This window comes from Chiloscyllium plagiosum, unplaced genomic scaffold (assembly GCF_037043375.1).
Source record: "Chiloscyllium plagiosum isolate Xiang-an unplaced genomic scaffold, Cpla_swu_hap1 HiC_scaffold_6, whole genome shotgun sequence".
Lineage (NCBI taxonomy): Eukaryota > Metazoa > Chordata > Chondrichthyes > Orectolobiformes > Hemiscylliidae > Chiloscyllium > Chiloscyllium plagiosum.
In genome coordinates, this window is record NW_028270144.1 from 82,437,816 (window position 1) to 82,463,729 (window position 25,914).

The window sequence follows — 25,914 nt, forward strand, 5'->3', positions numbered from 1 at the left end:
AGAAGAAAACACTTGGCTATTCACCTATTTATGCCCCTCATTGTTTTATAAACCTCTGTAAGGTCACCCTTCAATCTCCAAAACACCAGGGGAGAAAAAGCCCCAGCTTATTTAGCCTTTCCCTATATTTCAAACATTTCCATCCTGCCAACATCCCTGTGAATCTTTTCTGCATCCTTTCAAGTTTTAACAACATCCTTCCTTTCGGAGGGCGATCAGAATTTTAAAGGTGTCCTGTATAACTGCAACATGACATTATATCTCCTATTGTGGTGACAAACTGACATATGTTGTCAGGGTTGGAGGATCTGAGCTGCAGGGGAGAGGCTGAACAGGCTGAGGCTGTTTTCCATGGAGCTTCGGAGGCTGAGGGGTGACCTTATAGAGGTTGACAAAATTATGAGGGGCATGGATAGGATAAATAGACAAAGTCTTTTCCCTGGGGTCGGGGAGTCCAGAACTAGAGGGCATAGGTTTAGGGTGAGAGGGAAAAGATATAAAAGAGACCTAAGGGGCAACGTTTTCACGCAGAGGGTGGTACGTTTATGGAATGAGCTGCCAGAGGATGTGGTGGAGGCTGGTACAATTGCAACATTTAAGAGGCATTTGGCTGGGTATATGCATAGGAAGGGTTTGGAGGGATACGGGCTGGGTGCTGGCAGATGGGACTAGATTGGGTTGGGATATCTGGTCGGCATGGACGGGTTGTACTAGAAGGGTCTGTTTCTATGCTGTACATCTCTATGGCTCTTTTGAATGATGGACTTTGTTGAAGTTTCTTTAATTAAATAATTGTAAGACTATTTTTTGGTATTTTAGCAACCTGAAGAGGAAGCCATTGTTTACCTTGATCAGAGTGATGGTGAAGCTGAATTTGACCTTGCTGATCTTCCTGATCCCGATAAGTATATAGATTCTGAGGAAGATGATGACCGTACTTCTGAAGCTACTGAACATCTCCGGTTAGTTCACTTTTATTCAGCAGAATCTTGGCTTTTCTTTTTATACAAGGTATTGATGTCCTGACATTAAAGGTAAGGAGTCTGACTTCCCGAATGCCTGGAATGTATCGGGATTAATGTATTGAAAATGACAAGACTCAACTTATTCATACTTTTGATTCGGAGATGCCGGTGTTGGACTGGGGTGTACAAAGTTAAAAATCACACAACGCCAGGTTATAGTCCAACAGGTTTAATTGGAAGCACACTAGCTTTCGGAGCGACGCTCCTTCATTGAAGCGGCGCTCCTTCATTGGAAGCACACTAGCTTTCGGAGCGACGCTCCTTCATTGAAGGAGCGTCGCTCCGAAAGCTAGTGTGCTTCCAATTAAACCTGTTGGACTATAACCTGGTGTTGTGTGATTTTTAACTTTATTCATACTTTGTCAGCTATGGCTGGTATTAGCGCTATCATTTTCAGATATCTTTATGGTGAAACAAAAGAAGACAATTGGAAAGAAATCTGTGCAAAGTTGAAAACCTCAATTGTATGAATGTAAGTGTTGCATTGTTCTGAAAAATATATCTGTGGCTGTGATGTACTTTGGAAATTGCAGGAATTATTGTAATCACAACAGAGATCAGCATCATAGTAAAATAACTTCATTGTTACAATCAAATTATGAGAGCGTAGATCTAAATTTTTAACGGAATTTTCTAACAAATTGAATCAGAAGAATGTATTTTTTGGTAAGGTGTTCTTCAGTTTTAACTACACTGAAAACTACATTTTCTTGATACAAAAGACAAATACTTTATATTTATGGTTTCCTGGTTTCTTTGATTTATCACTGTCTCTGAAAAATGCTTGTGTTTTGCTGGTGTAATCATGCTTGTAGGTATTAGCTACAGGGTAGCTTTGCCTTTCATTTTGGTTTGCTCTCATTATAACATGCCAGAGTTTGTTCTTGTGATTGTCAAAATGGATTGCTAAATCCAAGTCTGGCTGCTGGATATCAATGCAGAACCGTATATTGTCTGTGATGTATAAAGCTTCATCATAAAGAATCAGTGGTTCTAGATAAAGTTTTATAGAATAGCTACCTACATGCACCTATGCTGATTGTCTCTGTTTTTTTAAGAGTATACATAGTCAGATTATAAAAGCCACCTTGATGGACATGCAAGTAGACATGCAGTCATATCTAACATTAATTACAGTTTGATAATTGAAAAGTACTTTACATCACAGCCTTTGGGCTGAATTTCTGATTTAATAATCGAATGCATTTTCCTTGAGTGCTGTGAAAGCATTTTTTAATGCATCTTATTAAATGAGGTGCATTATTGATACATACACACTATATATTCTTTATCTAGATTGATTAGACAGTAAGCTGTGCTTGGAACTGTAACATTTAAAATGAAAACAGGAGACTGCTGTTTGGTGGTGGCACACCACTAGAAAATAATCTGAAGGCTGAGATGTCTATTTCATTTAGAATTATTGAACCTTGCAGTGTAAATTAGATACATATAACTTTTATTACTTTGAGAATCTCAAAGAAAATGTTTAAAGCAAAGCAAACAATGAATTAATAGTACTTATTGGCTGATTTAATTTTCTTTTCCTTTGTGTTTTATTCTGTTCTCTGATGCTGTCCACATCCTTTCCACCTCATTTGCTCCCCTATCCAGGATGGTTGGAGGGAATTAGACAACCATTTGTTTCACAGAACTACCAAAGCCACAAACATGTTATCCTCCGCGGGATGGGGTCTGTACCCTCTGGCTTTTAACATTTTGACTGCATGTGCATTTGATTGGACAAGAGCTAGCCAAATTCATCCATTGAGGAACCTGACTAAATGATCATCAAAAAATAAAATTAAAACTTGATGACTTTATTGGTTTCATTAGAAGACCGTGACCCCCAAAATGCATATTTTTAAGGTGTGTACAAATATATTAATCTGATATACATAAAATAAATCTTTTTAGTTTCAAATTTTTTTTTTAAATTACACATGTCGCATATGGTGCATAATTCCTATCCACCATTATTTCTTCCTGCAACATTCATTCTATAAATATTTATGGTGCAAGTATTTTCTGCTCGAAATCTTATATAAATACTTCATATCTACATTGTTGATGAATCATTTGAATCAGTTTACAGTCTTTTTAATGAAGGCTAACTTTCTGATGATTTTGTTCCTTTGGTAACTCGTGTTTATAATGTCCATAGTAAAGCTTTAATTTTGGTCTGACCAACCAATAAAGCTGCAGCACTCAGTGACCTGCATGCTCAGCATAAAGCCCAATATGCTGTAGACAGTTTCATATGGGGTCCCAATTTATCATTCAGGCAAAATCCCACCAAATGAAAATTTGATAAATGATCAGATGGGAGATCACTGAAATATTTTTATTATGAAGCCAAAGGCCAGCAGGCAAGTATAAGAAACCAAACTGAGTGCCCACTAGTGTGTTGTTCATGTGGGAATTCTAAGATGTCCTGAATAATCATTTGTACAGGAAATCTCATGGGCAGGAGCAGATTAAAAGTTCATGTTTTGGAGCTTGAGCAGCATTTAGTATCGGGTGAACTCAAGAGTCTCATGGATAGCATTAAGAAATTCGAGTCAACCTTGAGCTGTACAGGGGGAGAGAGCAAATGGGTAACACCATGACTGTGTGTAGTTAAGATATATGCAGGTAGTGTAGGAGTCCCCTGAGCGCACCTCTCTCAAATGAATTTTCAAATGAGAATACTGATAAAGGTGATGGTTCATTTTGAAAGTGCAGCCAGAGTCAGCTCCATGACATTGTGGTTAAAGCAGGACAAGAAAAACACTGGAAGAGTAATGATAATGGATGATTCAGTAGTTTGGGGAGCGAAGAGACTCTTCTGTAGCTGCAGACATGAGTTCAAGATGGTGTGTTGTGCCCTGATTACAGATACTGAACATCCTGATGGGGTATGTTGAACAGCCAGCAATTGTGATCCATTTTGGTATCAGTAATATAGGTAGAAAGAAACATATTTCCTGTGGTCATATTTTAGGGAGTTTGATTGAAAATTAGCAAGGAGGACTTTAAAAATACTAATCATTGAATACTTATGCTACCATGCACAATTGAGTGGAGAAATAGGACAATAAAGCTGATGAATGCATAGTTGGAAGGATGATTCAGGAGGGGAGGCCTTTAGTTTCCTGGGACATTGGTGCTGGCTCTGGGATAAATGGAACCTACCGAGAACACGTGTAAACAAAGTCAGGACTACCTTGCTGGGTGATTTGCTGGGGCTGTTGCGGGAGTTTACATTAATTTGGCAGTGATGTGGGAATATTGGAGTGGAATATGAAGTGCACAGAACACTGAGAGGGACAGTTAGCACTAAAGCAGGAAATAATAAAATTAAGTGAATTCCGAGTAAGGGATTATGGTGCATGCATGCTAAAACATAAAGTGTGGTAAATAAGATGCATGAGTTACAGGCATCGATTGCCATGTGGAAATATAATGTTTTGGCTGTACGAGAGACCTGGTTCGAACAAGGGCAGAGAAAAGTAGCCTCTCATAGACTGTGTACAGGAGAATTCTTTAAATCTGTATGCTTCCAGTTCAAAGAGAAAAGATCAAAGGAACAGGAGTAGGCCATTCAGCCTGTAGAGGCTGCTGCACCATAAAATATAATCATTTCTGATTGAACATCTCAATGCCTTTTACCTACACAATCCCTATTATCCTTTACCCTAGTAGTGATCAGGAATCAATCAACCTCTGTCTTAAGCAGACTCAAAATCTTCTCTGAAGTAAAAAAAAAATCCTCCTCTTTTCAGATGTAAACAGCATTCCACTTATTTTTAAGTTGTGCCCCTGATTCTAGATTGCCCAAGCAGGAAAACATCTTACCTGCATCTGCATCATTGAGGCAGCATGAAGGCCCAGTAGTTAGCACTGCTGCCTCCCAGCACCAGGGACCCAGGTTTGATTTCAGCCTTGGGTGACTGTGTAGAGTTTGCACGTTCTCCCAGTGTCTACATGGGTTTCCTCTGGGTGTTCCAGTTTCCTCCCATGGTCCAAAGATGTGCAGGTTAGGTAGATTAGCCATGGGAAATGCAGGTTTATAGGGGTCTGGGTCTGGATGGGATGTTCTTCGGAAGGTTGGTATGAACCTGATGGGCTGAATGGCCTGCTTCCAAACTGTAGGGATTCTATGATTCTACCTTGTCTATCCCTTTAAGTATTTTGCAGGTTTCAATGCGATCACCTCTTGTTCTTCAAAGCTCTGGAGGACAGAAGCCCAGTTGTCTTCATAGGACAATCCCACCACTCTGGGAACAAGTTTGCTGAACCTTCATTACACTTGTGTTTATGACAGTGATATTTTTCCTGAGCTAAGGAAACCAAAACTACCCTAAGTACTCCAGATGCAATCTAAACAAGACTCTACACAATTCTACACTGCTGTACTCCAATCTTCCTATGAAGGCTAATGTTGCTTTAGCCTTCCCAATAACTTGATGCACCTGCTTATTAGTTTTCAGTACCTTTTTGTAAGGTTGGCTAGGTCACTTTGTACAACTACTCCTTCCAAACCCTTACCATTTAAGAAAAATCTGCATACCTGTTTCTCTTACTAAAGTTGATAACTTCACATTTTATTCCATCTGCCATGTTCTTGCCTGTCCAAATCCTACTGAAGTTGCTTTGCATCTTCCTCACAACATACATTCCCACTTAACTTTATATCATCCAAAAATTTGGAAATACTACATTTGGTACTCAACTCCAAATCATTGGTATATTGTGAATAGCTGGCACCCAAGTACAGATCCATATGGTACCCCACTAATTGACTATACTCAAACAGATCCATGTTTCCATTTATCAATCCTTTACAATCGTGTCTACCATTTTCACTGCGGCTGATGTAAAGCTAAGGTCTACCATTCCCTGTTTTTCTCTCGCTCCCTCCTTAAAGGATATTATCTCAGAATGGCTGTAGTACAAAAGGAGCACATTTCATTGCTATTGACTGTCATAGATGCAATTCACACAATACCACTTCTCCAGCACCCCAATCGTACCTCACATTCTATTCCAGAGGGGATGTAGATATTTTCAAGCTGTATTGTATAATCTTGAAAGTGATGGTGTACTTGTACCTGCAATATAATATTTCTCCTCAGTTGTGACAGGTAGATCTTAATTTACATGTGGCTTTAGCAGGAAAATGCCACACAATTGAACAAACAATAGTTTTTCCGCAACCTTGATTTCAGTCCAAAAAATAAAAAGACCATATTTTATGATTTAAGACATTTTATCAACTGACTGCTGGTCACGTAAGTGCCATACCTAAGACTGCCTTTTCCCACCACCTTAATGTTTCTCTGTCTTCACCCTGCTTCAGTTGAACTACGGCTGAAACCCTTGTCCGTGACTCTGCTACCTCTAGACTTAACTATTATAATGCCAATCCAGCTGAACCCCAACCCCACCAGCCGCCAACATTCTGTAAAACTAAGACCTTCAAAACCTTTACTACCGATATCCTGACTTACAGCCTGTGCTCACTAATCCATATTAGCTACCATTTAAGTATTATCTTCATTTTCAAATTGTCATCTTTTATTTCAAATCCCTCCATTGTCTCATGCTCCCTAACTTCGTAATTGTCTCAGGCTCTGAGGTGCGTGTTCCTGTTATTATGACCTCTTGAACATCTCAGATTTTAATTGCTGTGCCATTCGTAGTTGTGCTTTCAACTGTTTAGGCCCCAGTTTAGGAAACTGAGGAATTCCCTCCCAAAACTCCTCCATCTTTTTTTTAACCATGCCTCCTATCCTTAAAGATGCTCCTTAACACCTACTTCTTTGACCAAACTTTGATTATTTGTCCTGGTATCTCCTTTTGCAGCTTGATGTCATATTTAGATTAGATTACATTACAGTGTGGAAACAGGCCCTTCGGCCCAACAAGTCCACACCGACCCGCCGAAGCGCAACCCACCCATTCCCCTACACTTACCCCTTACCTAACACTACGAGCAATTTAGCATGGCCAATTCACCTGACCTGCACATCTTTGGACTGTGGGAGGAAACCGGAGCACCCGGAGGAAACCCACGCAGACACGGGGAGAATGTGCAAACTCCACACAGTCAGTCGCCTGAGGCGGGATTTGAACCCAGGTCTCTGGTGCTGTGAGGCAGCAGTGCTGACCACTGTGCCACCGTGCCGCCCAATATTCTGTGAAGTACCTTTAGAATATTTACATTTTTACAGCAAGTTTAACAATATAAGTTATTGGTTTTTCAAATGTGTATTTTCTAGGTTGCCACTCTTACAACCTTAATTACATTATGATTGAAAGTTTTACTTGTCAGTTATCTGGCTTGCATCGCTCAGTGGATGTGGGAAATTATCAGGGGATTGCAAATATATTTGAAAAGAGTGGGATTCATTCTACAAACATGGTATAAGTTAAATGTGCCCTAAAAAAATCAGAGCATGCAGGTGAGCATGAGATTGATACTGATCTAGCCTGATATTTGATTTCATGTAGGCTATTGTGACTCAGTCCCCAGTAGCTCCACGTCTGTTTTTGCACAGTTATCTTTAAAATGCATTTCACTTTACCACACAAATTGCTGTCATGGGATTACCTCCCACTCATCCTTTCTGAACACATAACTATGGCAGCAAAGCTGAAAGTAACAGTACATTGTGAAGCCATTCATGTCGTTTATACTTAAATTGGTTAGTGTAAGTGACAGGCAAATAAAGAATGTATTTTTAAAAAGCTGGGTTTTTGAAACACATATTTGCACTCAAAATGTACATGAAATCAACATTTTAAATTACTCAAAATTTTTGTTGCATATCACCTTTGTGCAGCAAGGTTTATTGTTGTACCAAGCATCCTACTGTTTCTCATGGTAGGGAAATTAGCTCATCGTGCATCACACTTTTGTTCCACGTTGAGTGAATTTCACCCTCTTGTTGTCTATCCAAGTTTAATTTCTGCTCAGAACAATCTCAACCAACAATTGATAAATTATTTTTCAGTTTTAATTTTAGATATTTTATAATCAATCTGTTCATGTTATTACACATCTCTGGAATAGGTGGGACTTAAACACAGACTTCTTGGGTCAGACATTGGGACAAGGAGCCCCTCTTGGTTTTAGTTTTAGTTTTAAAATACATGGATTGTTTTATTAATTGCCACTGTCCTGGCTAACGTTGTTGTGGTACTGAAGATTTTTAAAGGGCTGAAAAATTTCCACAGCAGCTGTTGGAAAAAGTGTTGGATAATTGTACTATTTTTAAACGAGTTAACACTTCATAAAAATTTGTATAACTGTCACTTTGAGCTATTTTGCTCGTGCAGAATTTGAGTATTGCTGCAAAACGATTTTCAAAGCTTTTCACCTTGCTGATCAAGATATTTTTAAGAGAAAATGGGTTCAAGCAACATTTATACTGCATGAGAGGAGAACTGCTTGGTTAGCTGGTGGACTCTCATTGTTGCCATGGCGAATGTATTTGTTAATGTTGATTGACAGTTAACAGCTAGGCTTTGTTTGAATTTCTTGTGAAATGTTCTGTTGAGTACAAGACGAGCCTTCAACAAGCTGTCTTTTTTCAGCACTATTCACTTTTAAAAGCATTACATCTAGAGGAAGTGGCCTCTTTTTGTAAAAGGGGGATGGATTTTAATGTCCTTTGAGCAATTGATTAGGATTATAAATCTATATCTTTCTTTACCATTGACAAGATTGTACTAAATCAAATACCAGCTGAAATAGTTCACTGCTTTCCCTTTTAAACCTCTCTTTTTATCCCTGAATTCCATTTCTGCCATCAGATATTTTATTATTTTCGTGGCATTAGTTGCATTGTGCCCTGGGTTCAAAAAGTTTTTAACATGATTTTATTTTTACTGACTTAAAATCGTCAGCCAACCATTTGTGCGGTGGAAATTTGTCTGCTTCAACAAAATAAATTCTTCTTTCGTGATTGACTTACAAGAAACATTCCAAGTTTACCCTTGAACAAAAAGATGACCAGACTCCATTGGGAAGGAGTAACATTGGTTTTGTCATTAGATAAAATCCTGAATTACGGCCAAGTTGATATTATTAAGTCCATAATTTATAAGAAGGGAGCTTTGTATACACTATGGTGAGGTCTTTTAAACTAGTCTGTACTTTCTTGGACAAGTAGTGTCTTGGCATGAGCCTCTTTCTATGAGTTATTATTTTGCAAATAAGTTAACTAGGGGCGACTAGGATCATAGGAAAGTTGAGGAAGCTTCGGAAAGTGGGAAGAAATAAGAAAGCAGAAAGCTTTTAATAAAGAACTTAAGTGCTGCAACATTTTGACTGAAAATGCTATCTGAGGTATTGGAGAGAAAGGGGGAAATAACCCTGCAAATCTTGGGAGAATGAAATATTGGAACTTCTATTGCCTGGATGTGGAGAGGCATTATGGAGTGTTTAGTTTTCAAACCTTTGCCCTTGAACAGAGGGTACTGAGTTACTGACTTGCCAACTGTCAAACCTGGCTGGACCATTTACCACATTTATTTCTTCATAACCAATCTTACTCCTCCAAGGTGATCACAGAAGCCAAAATTTACTTGTAATTTACTTTCAAAATGGCAGTTTGCCTGTACCGGACATCTTCCTTCATCTCTGATGTCATAGATTCACTGCTTCATGCACTGGGGTGACCTCAGCTTCTCGGCAGCTCCCTACTTGAATGCCTTCTGTCTGATTTCTGCCCAGTCTACAACACCAAATGTACGTACAGTCACATTGGATATTTACTGTGATTGCATTATCCCTTCTTACGCTCATACAGAATGGTTGATCACATTCTCATCGTCCATCAGCTTTTCTGTTGTTGCCATGAGACTATCAATGCATGTTTTTACTTCTGGACCATTGCAATAAATGTTTGTCGTGCACGGGGTTTTCTTTAGTTCATGAACGATCATGGCTGGAGTTTTCCAAAGTCAGTACTGGCATCTTATATTTTAATGACATCATTCAGAGACGAAGGGTGAGCCTTCACACACAAACTACACTTTCCAGATCATGCTCTCGTACCCTTCCCATAGCCTATTTCTCACCAAGATGGGGTAGAGTGACTTTAAAGAAGGACAGTTTGCACCTCAATTGGAAGGGGGCTAATATACTGGCAGGGAGATTTGTTAGAGCTACTTGGGAGGATTTAAATTAGTAAGATGGGATGAGGGGGGTGTGACCCACAGAAATAGTGAGGAAAGAGGTCACTCTGAGACTGGTACAGTTAAGAAAAGAAATGAATCAAACAGTCAGGACATGCAGGCACAAAACAGAGAACAAGGTAGGACTGATAGATTAAACTGCATTTATTTCAATGCAAGAGGCCTAACAGGGAAGGCAGATGAACTCAGGGCATGGTTAGGAACATGGGATTGGGATATCATAGCAATTACAGAAACATGGCTCAGGGATGGACAGGATGGCAGCTTAATGTTCCAGGATACAAATGCTACAGGAAGGATAGAAAGGGGGGCAAGAGAGGAGGGGGAGTGGCATTTTTGTTAAGGGATAGCATTACAGCTGTACTGATGGTGGATATTTCTGGAATTCATCCAGGGAAGTTATTTGGGTGGAACTGAGAAGTAAGAAAGGGATGATCACCTTATTGGGATTGTATTATAGACTCAGCTAATAGTCAGAGGGAAATTGAGAAACAAATTTGTAAAGGGATCTCAATTATCTGTAAGAATAACAGGGTGGTTATGGTCGGGGATTTTAACTTTCCAAACATAGACTGGGACTGCCATAATATTTAGGCTTTAGATGGAGATAAATTTAAGTGTGTACAAGAAAATTTTCTGATTCGGTATGTGGATGTACCTACTAGAGAAGGAGCAAAACTTGACCTACTTTTGGGAAATAAGGCAGGGCAGGTGGCTGAGGTGTCAGTGGGGGAGCACTTTGGTGCCAGCGACCATAATTCTATTAGTTTTAAAATAGTGATGGAAAAGGATAGACTAGATCTAAAAGTTGAAGTTCTAAATCAGAGGAAGGCTAATTTTGATGGTATTAGGCAAGAACTTTCAAAAGCTGATTGGAGGCAGATGTTCGCAGGTAAAAGGACGGCTGGAAAATGGGAAACCTTCGGAAATGAGATAATGAGAGTCCAGAGACAGTATATTCCTGTTAGGGAGAAAGGAAAGGCTGGTAGGTGTAGGGAATGCTGGATGACAAAAGAAATTGAGAGTTTGGTTAAGAAAAAGAAAGGAAGTAGATGTCAGAGATTGAATAAATCTTTAGAGTATAAAGGCAGTAGGAGTATACTTAAGGAAATCAGGAGGGCAAACAGGGTTAAGGAGAATCCAAAGGGTTTTTACACATACATTAAGGACAAAAGGGTAACTAGGGAGAGACTAGGGCCCCTCAAAGATCAGCAAGGCGGCCTTTGTGTGGAGCTGCAGAAAATGGGGGAGATACTAAATGAGTATTTTTGCATCAGTATTTACTGTGATAAAGGACATGGAAGATAAAGAATGTAGGGAAATAGATCGTGACATCTTGAAAAACGTCCATGTTACAGAGGAGGAAGTGCTGGATGTCTTGAAACGCAAAAAAGTGGTTAAATCTGCAGGAGCTGATCAGGTGTGCCTAGAATTCTGTTGAAAGCTAGGGAGGTGATTGTTAGGCCTCTTGCTGAGATATTTGTATCATCGATAGTCACAGGTGAGGTTCTGGAAGACTGGAGGTTGGCTAACATGGTGGCACTATTTAAGAAGGGTAGAGTAAGGACAAGCCAGGGAACTATAGACCAGTGCGCGTGACGTTGGTTGTGTGCAAGTTATTGGAGGGACAGGATGTACATGTATTTGCAAAGGCAAGGACGGCTTAGGGATAGTTAACGTGGCTTCGTGCGTGGGAAATCATGTCACGCGAACTTGATTGAGTTTTTATCAAGAAGTAACAAAGAGGATTGATGAGGGCAGAGCGGTTGCCGTGATATATATGGACTTCAGTAAGGCATTCGACAAGATTCCCCATGGGAGACTGGTTAGGAAGGTTAGATCTCTCAGAATACAGAGAGAACTAGCCATTTGGATACAGAACAGGTTCAAAGGTAGAAGACAAGAGGGTTGTGGTGGACAGTTGTTTTTCAGACTGGAGGCCTGTGACCAATGGACTGCCACAAGAATCAGTGCTGGGTCCACTTCTTTTTGTCATTTATATAAATGATTTGGATGTGAATATAAGAGGTATTGTTAGTAAGTTTGGCAGATGACACCAAAATTGGAGGTGTAGTGGACAGCGAAGGAGGTTACCTCGAATTACAATGGGATTTTGATCAGAAGGGCCAGTGGGCTGAGGAGTTGCAGATGGAGTTCAATTCAGATAAATGCGATGTGCTGCATTTAGGAAAAGCAAATCTTAGCAAAACGTATGTACTTAATGGTAAGGTCCTAGGGAGTGTTGCTGAGTAAAGAGACCTTGGAGTGCAGGTTCATAGCTCCTTGAAAGTGGAGTTGCAGGTAGATAGGATAGTGAAGAAGGCATTTGGTATGCGTTCCTTTATTGGTCAAGAGTATTAAGTACAGAAGTTGGGAGATCATGTTGCGGCTGTACAGGACATTGGTTAGACCACTTTTTGAATATTTTGTGCAAATCTGGTCTCCTTCCTATCAAAAGGATGTTGTGAAACTTGAAAGAGTTCAGAAGGATGTTGCCAGTGTTGGAGGATTTGAGCTGTAGGGAGAGTTTGAATAGGCTGGGGCTATTTTCCCTGGAGCTTTTACAGCGGTTTATAAAATCATGAGGGGCATGGATAGGATAAATTGACAGTGTTTTTCCTGTGTTGGGGGAGTCCAGAACTAGAGGGCATAGGTTTAATGTGGGAGGGGAAAAATATAAAAGAGACCTAAGGGTCAAATCTTTCGCACGGAGGGTGGTACGTGTATGGAATGAGCTGCCAGAGGAAGTGGTGGAAGTGGTGCAATTGCAACATTTCAGAGGCATTTGGATGGGTATATGAATAGGAAGGGTTTGGAAGAATATGGGCCGGTGCTGGCAAGTGGGACAAGATTGGGTTGTGATATCTGGTCGGCATGGACGAGTTGGACCAAAGACTCTGTTTCCGTGCTGCACATCTTTGTGGAAAGGCCAAAATTTCCAGAGCGTCAAATAGACCAAAATTCATTCCAGTTTAAATGCAAGTTTTGCTGTAGGTTTATCTAGCTATTGCCAAAGCCGCACATTTGCTTTAAACACATGTAATCTATAACTAATATCTGTCAGTGAAATAATAACTATATAATGTATAGCTAAAGTTTTCTAGCTATAATAATATCAGAAGCATTATTCTATTAGTCAATTAAGATTAAGTTCACTGACCTTTAGTCCTTCATAATATGCAATAGATATGAGCAATGATTCAATGCTGTTCCCTTAAAATTGTATTTGTGTTGTTAGGCATTTAAATGCAGACTAGCCTGCAGTTCTAAATGGCCCTCGTGGTTTTGTGCCACAAGTTCCTGTCTGCATGATTAGCTCATGTTGCAAAATGGATTGTTCTAGTTGTAAACTATCCATTCGTAATACAAAAACAGCTAACACGAATAGCAAATGCATTAAAAATTCAAGTAAGTAGTATTCCAAAACCAAAGCTGTTGACTAAACGTAAATTATTTTCTGAGGTTGGAAAATTTACAATAAGTTGATCATATTTTGATAAAATGTGCAGATTAATTGACTGGTACTGTTTTTGTGTTTCTTTTGTTTAAATTTCAGCTTAAACAATGGAAGTCAGTTTTATTAAAAACTTGAAGTGCGCTAACATGCTGGTTGTACGTGTAATCCTTCAGTCATCCAGGCAGTGGTGTACAGTACTGGTCTTGTTGCTAGACTAGTTATCTGGAGGCCAAGCCTAATGTTCTGTGATAGGGATTTAAATACTTCTGCAGCAGCTAGTGGAATTTAAATTCAGTTAATCCCTAGCAGTTTTTCCTCTCTCCTTGAGCGTGGTTGCACAGTAACACATTTATGTGAACCTTTCCGTGCAGGGATGACCGCAAAGCCTGATCCTGTCCTTTCCAACATTCATGCACCTATATTTATAAAATATGGGACGCATGGGCAGTGCTGTTTAGACTGCTAATCTTCTGAACTGGGGTTGCTGACTACTTGCAATGCCTCTGCTGTTACCCTCTGCAAAGGTGGGTTAACTCAGCAAAAACCATAATGAATCTGTTATCTTGAGATGTTATCTGTGTCGAAATCCTCACTAGATTAACTACCGGTCATTTGATAAATTGGTGGAGTGATTAATGATGCTGTCTTTTAACTTGTTAAAGCAGCTCAGCGCAGATGACATGAAAAGTCTTATTCAATAGACTGTAATTATTAGTATTTAACACCTTAGTCAAATCCAGTAGGTTATATTTGAAAATGAGATATCAAAGCTTTGAGAACATAACAATTAGCATCAGTGTTGCAAGAGACAAAGAACTAAATCATTGAGTGACGGTGAGAAACCCTTGCATTATACAGAATTCCCTCTGTAGAAAGGGCCCTCATTAGCTGTTCTTTTTTTGAATATGGAGCTCCCACTTTAAAGTGTAGCTGCATTGAAGTACTGGTGATGTAGCTTAATGAGACAACTGATTTCATTCAGTGACTGTAATACTGCATTTTGTGGACTGTCTTTTAAATGAATATAGCTGGTTTTATTGATTTTAACTTAGTTACACAAGGCCATTATGCAAACAATGATTAAACACAACCATGAAGTATTTTAGATTCAGTGGAAAATGATTATTAAAAATAATTATAATACTGAATGAAATACAAGATGAACAGTCTTGAGAAGGAATATAACTTTGTCACATAGATGCATTTATGAACCAACTGTGTGCCTTGCCTCCTTAGTGTACTCTCCATTGCCATATCTCATTTATTTTGCTCCCTCTTGCCTTCATTCTCTGCCTTCCATAAGAGGTTAAGAACAGGAGACTCTCAGATGAAGGAAAGACAAGCAGCAAGTAGGATCGGAATGGAGAACAATGTCAAAGGGCTGGAAGAAAACAGTTCTGAACAGAAGATGTCATAACAAACACAAAATATTAGCTGTGTTTCTCTCACAACAGATACTGACAGTCGTGAGTTTCTCTAGCATTTTCAATTTTTAATTCAAATTCCCAGTGTCTGCAGTATTTTTATTTTAAGATTATAAAAGGGACCTCTTGACAAATTTATTGGAGTTTTTAATGGATTTTTTATTTTGTAGCATAGGTAAAGGAAAATAAATTAATGTCGTGCGTATGGATTTTCAAAAGGCCTTTGATAAGGTCCCATATGGGATGTTAGAAAATAAAATTAGAATACATGCGTTAGTGGATAGTGTATTAGTCAAGATTGAGAATTGACTAACAGACAAAGCAGAGAAAATTAAAACAGATCAATCTCTGACAGACTCTTACTAATGGCTACCACAAAGATTATTGCTAAGTCTGGAGCTGTTCACAATCTTTATAGATGATTTGGTCATGTGGCCTGTTTGTAATATTTCTAAATTTACCGACAGCATCGAACTAGAGAGTGTACATTGTGAGGAGGATGTAAGGCAGCTTCAAGGGAGCTTGGACAGGCTAAGTGAATGCAGGTAGAATATAATGGGAATGTGTAAAATTATTTACTTTAGTGGAGAAAAACAAAATAAAGCAAAATCTTTCTTAAATGCTGAGAAATTGGACAATATTGGTGTCCAAAGTGACCTGGGTATTCGCAAGTCCCTAAGGCTGGCATGCAACTGTAACAAATTAATAAGGAAAGCAAATGTATGTTAACCTTCATAGTAAGGGGATTTGTATACAGGAGTATAGATGTCTTGCTACAATTGTACAGATCCTTGGTCAGACCTCAGTTGGAGTAGTGTATATAATTTTGGTCTCCTTACGTGGGGAAGCATCTAGGATCGGGCTCATGAGCCCACAAAATCCATGACTAGTGACATGGAATTTCCTAAATGGACAATCATACTCATTAGCGAGTGATTGCCAACGACAATAATCTGGGGGAGGACACACCATTCACTGGACTAATCCCTGGGATGGTGGGATTGTCTGAAGAGGAGAAATTGATGAAGTGGGATCTGCATTCTGTATCTTTTGAAGAATATGGGGTGACTTTTTTTAAAAAGTACAGAATGCTTCAAAGGTATAACAAGGTGGATGTAAATGTTTTCCTTGGCTGGGTGGGTCTATAACCAGGGGACATATCTTAAGGTAAGTGGATAAGCTGTTTAAAACTGAGCCATAAAGGAATTTTTTCAGAGTTTTTTTTCTGATTCTTTGGAATTCTCTACCCACTGGGCTGAGAGCTCACCCATGTTCAAGATGAAAATCAATAGATTTATAGAGACTAATTACATTACGGAGAATGGAGGTGATGTGTGAAAGTGGCATTGAACATAGATGATATCCATGATTGAACTGAATAGCTGAGCAGGCGTGACAGGTTGATTGGCCTACTCTTGTTCCTTTTGTGATTGCTCTATACCTCCGTTTAATTTATTCATCTTTGATCCATGTTCCTTCATACTCTTATTCACAAAATTTAACAGTTTCAGTCGTGACTTTTAATAGATGTACCACTCACAAGCTTTTAAAGAGGCATTTGGGGGCAGGCACATCCTGGACATCAAGTGGACCTACTGAGTCACCAACAATGAGGTCCTGGTCCGCGCCCGGATACCCATCCTCTTCCCCCTGCTCCAACAACGCTGGAATTACACAGGGGTCTAAAAAGAGAGGAGAAACAGAGGCTTGCTGCTGAAGAAAAGCACACCCACCAAGAAAACAGCACCAAGACAACACCGGAGGACAGCACCTTCAAGTGCAGTCGCTGCAGCTGAGACTGCCACTGCCATCTGGGCCTCTACAGCCATGACAGACGCTGCTCTACCAAAAAACATTGAAGCAAGGCTTCCCAGATGCAGATGCATGGTCTCACGAGACTAATGGATCCCACCACACCACCACAATTATCCTATTAAATAGCTGTTATTTTAAAGACCTTGACTAGGGCGGCAAGGTAGCTCAGTGGTTAGCACTGCTTCAAGTGAGGTATCCCGATGAAGGGCTTTTGCCTGAAATGTCGATTTTCCTGCACCTCGGATGCTGCCTGACCTGCTGTGATTTTCCAGCACCACTCTAATCTCCAGCATCTGCAGTACCCACTTCTGCCTAGTGGTTAGCACTGCTGTTTCATAGTGCCTGGGTTTGATTTCAGCCTAGGGCAACTGTCTGTTTGGAGTTGGCACATTATCCCTGTGTCTGTGTGGGTTTTCTCCGGGTGCTCTGGTTTCCTCCCACAGTCTGAAGATGTGCAGGTTAGGTGGATTGGCAGTACTAAATTGCTCATAGTGTCCAGGGATGTGCAGGCCATGGGGATTAGCCATCAGAAATAGAGTTACAGCGATGGTTGGGTCAGGTTGGGATGCTGTTTGGAAGTTCACTGTGGACTCAATGGGCTGAATGGCCTGCTTCCACATTGTAGAGATTCTGTGATTCAGTATCAATGCTTAACCTAAACTATCATGAATGCAAACTAATTTTATGTAACCTGTTCTCTAAATTCAACCCATTAAAGCAATCATTTTCAACCAGGGTTCCACAGACATCTCTAGAGATTCCGTGTAATTTTAAAGTTATCTGAAAACTTTATCAATTTTTTTCATTATATATTATTCTTACATACAACAAAAAACAATGATTACAGAGGTATGCATTTTCAGTCAAACAGTAGTGTTGAGATTCATTATCGTTTTTATTTTATGCCGTATAAATAAATAGTTGGAAGGAGAGGATTGGATTTGTCCAGAATTTCGCAATATATTAGTGTTCCTCAACCAAAAAAGTTTGTAAACCACTGCTTTAAGCCCTCTTTAGTATGTAGCTTTCCTCAGGTTGTATCCCTGAAACTGAACGTAGTGCTTCAAGTGGGGTTTGATCAAGTTTTGCACAAATTCATCACTTTTATGTTCCATTCCTTTTGAGATAAAGTGGAATGCCCTATTAGTCTTTTAGAGTTGTTTTTCTCCAAGCATTAACTTTAACAATCAGCATACACGGATACTTCTTTCTACAGCTTTTTCATATCTCAGAAATCTTCTATTTAGAAATTAGTCATTCTCCGATCTAAAGTGAATAATTTCACACCACCTAATTTTGAATACCATCTAACACTGTTTTATCCGAATCCTTAATCTGCCTGCTTCCAATTGTAGGATTTTCATTCAATTTAGTGCCTTCTGCATATGTGGATACACTAGTCACTATTTTATTTAATAATATATGGAACACCGCTTGTCACATTCTGCCATTTTTGAAAAATGTTCCCTTTATCTCAACTCACTCCATTCTACTCTTTCCACCCACATCTGTTTTCAATTCTTCAACACAAATTTCAGTTTCCAACTTGCTCATAAGCTATTATCTGCGGAGGGTACTGAATTGTTCTATCAATCATATAAACTTGAATGCAAGCAGAAACTATGCAATAGACCTTTGCTAGCTGTCAGCAACCTTTCTTTGTAGTCTCTCTATTTGTGAAGATATTGTTTCATTATTTCTGTGATACATCTGTGGATTCTGTAATTTTATCCATGAGTGCTTTGTGATTTTATTTGCAGTTAAATTACCTTGATAACCTTACTAAGCAATACTGTAGTATTCTTTATTCAGGGTAATTACTTTTCTTTACTTCCGTAGCTGAATTAGAAACTGTAAAACTAAAGTTACATGCCAAGGGGTAGAGCAAAGGTAAACAAGGTGTTGCAGTTCTAAAGGAAGAAATTAGATTCAAGAGTGAACCTAATGAAGCTGGATCAGGACAACATAAAAGATCAGTCATAGCCCCTGTACCAACTAGAAAGGAAGCGTATTGAATAACCAGCAGTGGCCTTCAATTATCATATAGTCAAAAAGAGCATTTCTTCTTTTAAGTGAGCACCTTTTTCCACAAAGCTTACCTTTTCTTTTGTATGCTGTGATGGGTCTTTATGGATTATTGATTAAGTTGCATGTCAACAAGGTAAAAGGTTTCCTGGATGATATCACTGAGAGGCAGCAAGGAGTTGATAAAAATGAGGCCGAGGTCAGGCCTTTGTGTTGGACACCCGAGGTAACAATGTGGGAATGGGAAACAAAGCCAGTTGCAGGTACTTAGCTGGTTGCGATTGGATGCATAAGAATGAACCAGGTGAATACATTGCCACTTAGTCGGGAGTCAGTGGAGAGATATTACATGGTGATAGTACATGCCAAAGGCTGCAGACAAGTTGAGAAGGCAGAAGAGCAATAGTTTAATTTGCCACAGTCACAAGAGATGCCTTTTGTGACTTTGGTAAAGTGTCATTTGATAACTTGGCATGGGTGAAAAAGTGGTTGGAGGTTCAAAGATCTGTTGGGTAGCCCCTGAGGAGGCATAACCAATATGTTGATGTGAGATATGTTACCTGAATTTTCTCAGTGAAGAATTTGGCCCTTCAAATTGGACCCTGTAGAAATGGGGGCATTAATATAGTCCACCTCATTTGCTAATGTACATACACATGGGGTGAGAATATTTTATTTTTGATTTGTGTAATTTTATCAAATTCTTTTAACCTGTTTAAAGAAAAGTAGCGAGTGAGCACTTGAATGAAGTGTGAAGATTTTTAACTAATTAACTTGTGATTGTAGAAAATGAATAATTTCTTGCATCTTGGAAAATAGGTCAAATGGTGTTACTGAATAAATTATGTTCATATTGGTATTGTTTAAAAAGTTCATTTTTTACATATTACACAGAAATAAACTCTATTTAAAAAGTGACAGTTACATTTTAACGCAAACAGCAAAATAAGTTCTCAGCTGTTCCTCAACATTTATAGAATCTCAGTTCCAGAAAAAATTCACTCCTGTCTCAATTCTTAAGTTTTTACTTTACCATCCAAGGAGAAGAAAATGGGGAGAGTTGGTTAAGATAGTTTTATGGTCCCTTTCCAACACTTGCTATGTTTGCTGGCATGAATGTTTCACAAATCTGATGGCCTAAACTTTTCCAGTTCTAATAACTTGAAGATTTCTATCTATACTGTGGTAGCTTGGAAACTGCCTGAGCTGCAGCAATGGCTAGCATAGTGAAATCCTCTGAACTAGAAATCTATTCTAAAACTGTTCTAACTTCTGAACTGAACTCCTGATTCTTCTGAACTGAGACTTGAACTTTTTGTTCTCAAGTCAACACTAACCTCACAGCGTTCTGACATTCTGATTTGTTCTGAACTCAACTGCATAAACATTCCATCAATTAAGATTACAAAGGTTTTCTCAGTCTCTTTACTGAATTCACATGCTTTCTTGGAATTGATGCCTTTGGGTCACTTCCAAATGACTTTTTTGTTTACTTTTCTTAAAAAGTTACCTTCACAAAGCTAACTCACATCTATCTGCCTCTATTTCAAAATCTGAATCCCTAAATATTTCATCAACTTTAAAGTACAGAAAATATATAAGGTATACTCAACTAATCCGAAAGCGTTCTCTAACAGTATCAGTATTAGAATTAAAAGGTCAAACTAAGGCAGTAGACAGGAAAACCCTGTGATAGAGAAATAACTCATTTCTATTGCATTGCTTAAATGAGTCCAGAAATAGTTTAACATTGCAAATGTTAAGAAGCCAAATAAATAACTGTAAAGTCAGTCGATGTTTACTCATGGATCTGCTAATTTAATTATTTATTTTTAAACCTAATTTGTTCATTATTTGATATGAATCATTTTGAAGACTCCTTTGAGTTTTAATTTCCTCGGTGTCAATTCTAGTGCAGCTTGAGCACTGTTTTTCTGGGAAGGAGAGGAGTTCTTGTATTTAAAGCCACCTTCTTGTCCCTGTGTTAAGACCCGGCCTGTTCCTTCCAGAGCTAAAATTGACATTTCTGGCAGGAATCTGTCATCAGGATGGGGTGATGATGGGATCCACATTCCTGATGAAGGGCTTCTGCCTGAAACGTTGATTTTCCTGCTCCTTGGATGCTGCCTGACCTGCTGTGCTTCTCCACCACCACTCTAATCTTGATTATGATCTCCAGCATCTGCAGTCCTCACTTTCGCCCGTTCCTTCCAGACTCCAGTAGTTTCTATGAATTTGATCATTTTGACCGTAGTAAGTCCTGAGAGTTGGACAGTGGGGGAGAATCCACCACTGGGAGGTCATGAGTAGGGAAGAAATCACAACCTGAAGGCTGAAGGAAGCCTCACCTTGGAGGTTGGTAAGCCACCAGTCAAGGAACAGGTGAGGCGCCAATCCGGTCACCCATGAAACTACATTAAATTGAGTTGTACAGCGCTCAGGAAAATTACATTAACTTCTTAATACTAAAGCAAAACAACATTAAACATGGCAATTTTAAATGCGGATTCCAATGTTGTATCTTTGAGTAGGCTGTAGCGAAAAATTCATCTAAGATCTTGAATTCTCTTTTAGCCACTTGTCCAACAGCAACTGATCACTTCTGCCTTTCCATTTTTGTACATCTCAATGTACTGAAACTGTGTTTTATACTTGCAACACAACAACTGGCATAGGTATCTGGAGTCATCAGCTTCTGAGTCTGGAATGAAGCAAAGAGTTGTCCATCCTGGTGTTCTTGGTCACAGAAATGAACAAATGGAATTTCCAGCCTCAACAGCCAACACATTCTCCAGTTTCCCCTCAAATCCAAAAGTTTCAGGGCATTGTTTTTAATATATCAACAGCAGCTTGTGCCTTTACTTGGTAAAACCTCCCCGGCTGCATCAAAAAGGTATTGCCAAACTAAATTTGACATTAAACCACCAGAGATATTGAGATAGGGACCAAAAGCTTGGTTAAAGAGGTATGTTTAAGTGACATTTCAGGAAAACATTTTCAGAGCTTAAGGCCAGACATCACAAATGGTGGAGTGATGTAAATCATTGTACATAGGACAAAATTGGAGGAAAGCAGATACTTTGAAGTGTCATAAGACTGGAGTAAGTTGCAGATATGGGGAGAGTTTTAAGATAGACGCAGTTCCATATTGGGTGCCAGTGTAGGTGAGTGAATTCAGGTCAACAGGACTCAGCATGAAACAGAATAGGGACAGCAAGAGTGGATGAGCTGAGATCGGTTGCAGGTTTTGGAGAGTGGGATCAGGAAAGCAATGGACTGTTTGAATCTGCAGGATGAGGAGCTGAGACAATGTTATTACAGAATTACTGGAACAGTGAGAGTATAGCAGAAATCAGATTTTTTGAGGTTGTCTTTGTCCTCAACCTTATCTTGCTGTGTGCTAATTCTTTATTGACTTTTCTTACTTTTGTTATATTTGAGGTACATAAGATCTTTCAAGTTTAGAATTTTGAAATCTGAAGATTGATGCTATAGCATAATGCATTTAAGGGCAACCCAGATAATTAGGTGAAGGGAAAGGAATAGAAATTTGTGCTGATCAAGTTAGCTGAAGATGAATGGAAGGAGATTCATGTCAACCACTACTTCTGGCACAGACCTACTGTGTTGTGTCATCTTTCTATGCTGTAGGTAGACGATTAACCACAATCCACAAAGAAATGAAGCCATCTCTTTCCATTAGAAACAATTGGTTATACTGTACATAATTCAAGAGACACCACTACATGTCAAGTGTGTAGTAGGGTGAATCTCCATGAACAGTCACAGCTAGTGCAGGGATTGAACCTTATGATTTTGGTATCATTCTCGTCACCTAGTAAACTAAGCTAACCAATCCCCTGTGCTGTAGATGTTATGGGCTGATTTAATTCAGCCAGAATATCTATTTTGTGGTAAGTTACTTTATTAACTGCCAATGAGTCCTGATTGCATGTGCATTTGTTTTTGAAAGTATAATAAATCTGTTTTTGTAAATGCATTAGCATGATAATTTATGTGGTACTGTATGAATTGAAAGAAATATTTAATAATCAGTCACCCTGTAATAAAGGTAGGAATGTCTTTGCAGCTTAATTAAGCTTCGCAGAAGAGGCAGTGATTGAGTCCTGATATTGATTATTTTCTTTGTACCACTCATGGATTACCTTCCTTTTAGTATGCTGAAATTCACCCTTCAAATTAAATAATTGATTCACATTGTAATATAGATAATGTATTGCTATGCTTTAAAGCCTGTTATTGATATTTTTCATTTTTTTTTCAATGCAGCAAACCAGCTGAAGGGAAATTCAAAAGGAAGAGAAATGATAGCCATAGTAGCAATGACAAATGTGAGATGATGATGGCAACTCAAAAGGGAAAGAGGAGAATGAAGTCTGAAAGTGACTCTGATGAGTACAGCCCACTGGACACTGGTCTCTCTCTGGCTGAAGATGAGGAGCTGGTGCTTCAGCTGTTGAACAGAAATTAATTGCAATCCCGAGGCAGTTTTCTGGGTCAGTCCTTTTACTGTGCTGGCCACGTTCATTCTATTGCAATCAAACCAGAGCAGGTGGTCGCTGTCTGACAGTGATGAATGCTTTCTGAACAAGTTGCTGCAGATCTGTAGATGACTGCCAAGACATTGTCTGTTTTACAGCAGGACGGAAAAATCTGTAATCCTTCAGTAGGCGATGAGACTTGAATTTTCTGACATATTTGCTTAAATCAGTTTAATTTCAAGCAAAATATAATGGTTCAGGTATGAACAATACAAATAGATTCCTCTGTGCACACATTGGATGTTTCAATCTTACACCATCATTTTCTCTACAATAAAGCAATATACATACACAGTCATTAGCTTATATTTAGAAACTAAAATGAACTGGACAAGAGCAATTTGCTAATTCATTTGCTTATTGAAATATAGTAATTAGTTTTCTAGACTCTTTAAGATAAAAATATGTAAGAAGTAAAAGGTTTTATTTGTGCAATTGTGTCATGTATTCCTAATGCAGTTTGTCTGTTCCATTCACACACAGCCTTGATTAGGATTTAGATGTTATATTGGATTTTGTCTCTCTCTCTCTCTCTCTCTCTCTCTCTCTCTCTCTTTCTTCACTTCCTGTTCCCTTTTCTTGAAAATTGTTATTAACACTTGTTTATGTAGGTGATTATTTTTGTGATATGACTTCACACTTTAATCCTGTCAGTTAATTGGTTTATAAAGGTGCATATGTAGCAGATCAACACATTAACTGCTACTTCCTGTCTGCTGCTAATATTTTTGCATTTGCAATCGTAACAACATTTTCCCTTGCATATAGAAGGTACAGTGGAAAAATCCCACTGGATGTTGAGCAGAAAGGAATGTGAAGACAAGACGATAATGGTCAGAGTTTTAGTGTAGCATCAGTTTTGTATACAGTGCAGGGCACTGATGAGATCACATCTGAATATTGTGTACAGTATTGGTTACCTTACTTCATGAAGGATTTAACTGCGTTGGAAGCAGTTCAGCAAAGTTTTTCAAACTAATGGTGGGAATGAGTGGGTTAATTAATGAGGAAAGGTTGGACAGCTTGAGGCTTGTATCTGCTGGAATTTGGAAGAGTAATTGAAATGGGTAGGATCCTGAGGAAGTTGTGACAGGTGGATGAGGAAAGGATCTTTCCTGTTATGGGAGAATTTACAGCTACAAGCCATTAAAAATCAATGGCCACCCATTTAAAACAGAGCTGAGCTAAATTCTTTTCTGAGTGTCTTTGGAACTCTCATCCTGAAAAGATGACGGAAGCAGAATGCTTGAATGTTTTAACAACAGAGGTAGGGAGATTCTTGTCAGCCAAGGAGGTGAAATACTAACTGGGTAGGTGGGAATGCAGATTTGAGGTTACAATCAGATCAGCAACAAATGCTGGAGCAAGCTGAAGGGACTGAATTACCTAGTTCTGCTATTTGAGGATGTACACAGCTTGGGTAAATTGGGCAAGATAAAAGAGGCAGTGAGATTTGAAAACCAATGTGAAAATCTTTCTCAGTTCTCAGGGAATGAGGATCCAATAGAGCTTGATAACAAGGGGTATGGCAGTTTGGGATACTATGCACTAGGTGGTTGTGAGCTAATAGCCATTTGTCACCAATTCACCAGAGTGGGTAAGTTATCATCTTTAAAGAACAGACGTCAACTCGGGGACTGAGTCCGGGGTGGTTGGAGAGGGGGAGCTAAGTCTGAAAATGAACAGGAGAAAGATAGAGACTTTTTGTGATTTGGCAAATGTGGGAAAGAAGCTGAATTTGGGTTTGAGGACCATGAAGTTTGAAATCCACAAACTTTGAATATATTTTCTTTCCTTCATTGTTACTTCATTAAAGATCATTAAATATTAAATTTATCAGATGGGGAGCTTGAATTTTAACAAATCCATTGAAGTTTTTAATTACTTGTACTTTTGATTGATTATTAAGATTGTCCTGTATTATATTACATCCTGTAATGTTTGACTGTAACAAGTTTAATACTTCCTTGTTCCATCCCTTTCTCCTTATTTGAAGAGGTGTTATATTGGCATTCTATTTGTTCAACTCCTTGTATGAATAACGATAATCTCCCTAAAATCTTCAAAGAAAAAGTGGGAACATGATTGTGAATGTAAAATCATTTCTTTAATTCTCATGATTATGAAATTATTAATTACTCTTGATATGCCCTTACTCCAAAAGTGTCTGTATGCTGTTGTTCTTGTCACAGGTATTGTCTACTTTGTTCTTGAGAGATCCATCTACTCCCTTTTCTCCCTAGACATTGACTTCTCCTCTTCACTAATACCTGAAGGACTGCCACATTGCAGGAATTCTTCATCCTAACAAATATAAACCAGAAATGTTTAAGTTGAAGCAGGTTCAGTTGGAGAGATTGCTTCACTATGTGGTTATATCGAATGAGCAAAGTGCCCATGTCCTTCTACACTGTGCAGGT

At 38.9% G+C, this 25,914-nt stretch overlaps 1 protein-coding gene across 1 annotated transcript in view; it reads left to right on the top strand.

Annotated features, from left to right (window-relative positions):
- The window catches only part of ddx10 (DEAD (Asp-Glu-Ala-Asp) box polypeptide 10), a 217,940-nt gene extending 192,361 nt beyond the window's left edge, over window positions 1–25,579 (top strand). Inside the window, exons 17-18 of the mRNA XM_043691863.2 lie at window positions 820–962; window positions 23,223–25,579. Coding sequence (XP_043547798.2) covers window positions 820–962; window positions 23,223–23,424 — 345 coding nt within the window. The 3' untranslated portion in view covers window positions 23,425–25,579. The remainder of the gene's footprint in view (window positions 1–819; window positions 963–23,222) is intronic.
- The last annotated feature ends 335 nt before the right edge of the window (window positions 25,580–25,914 follow it).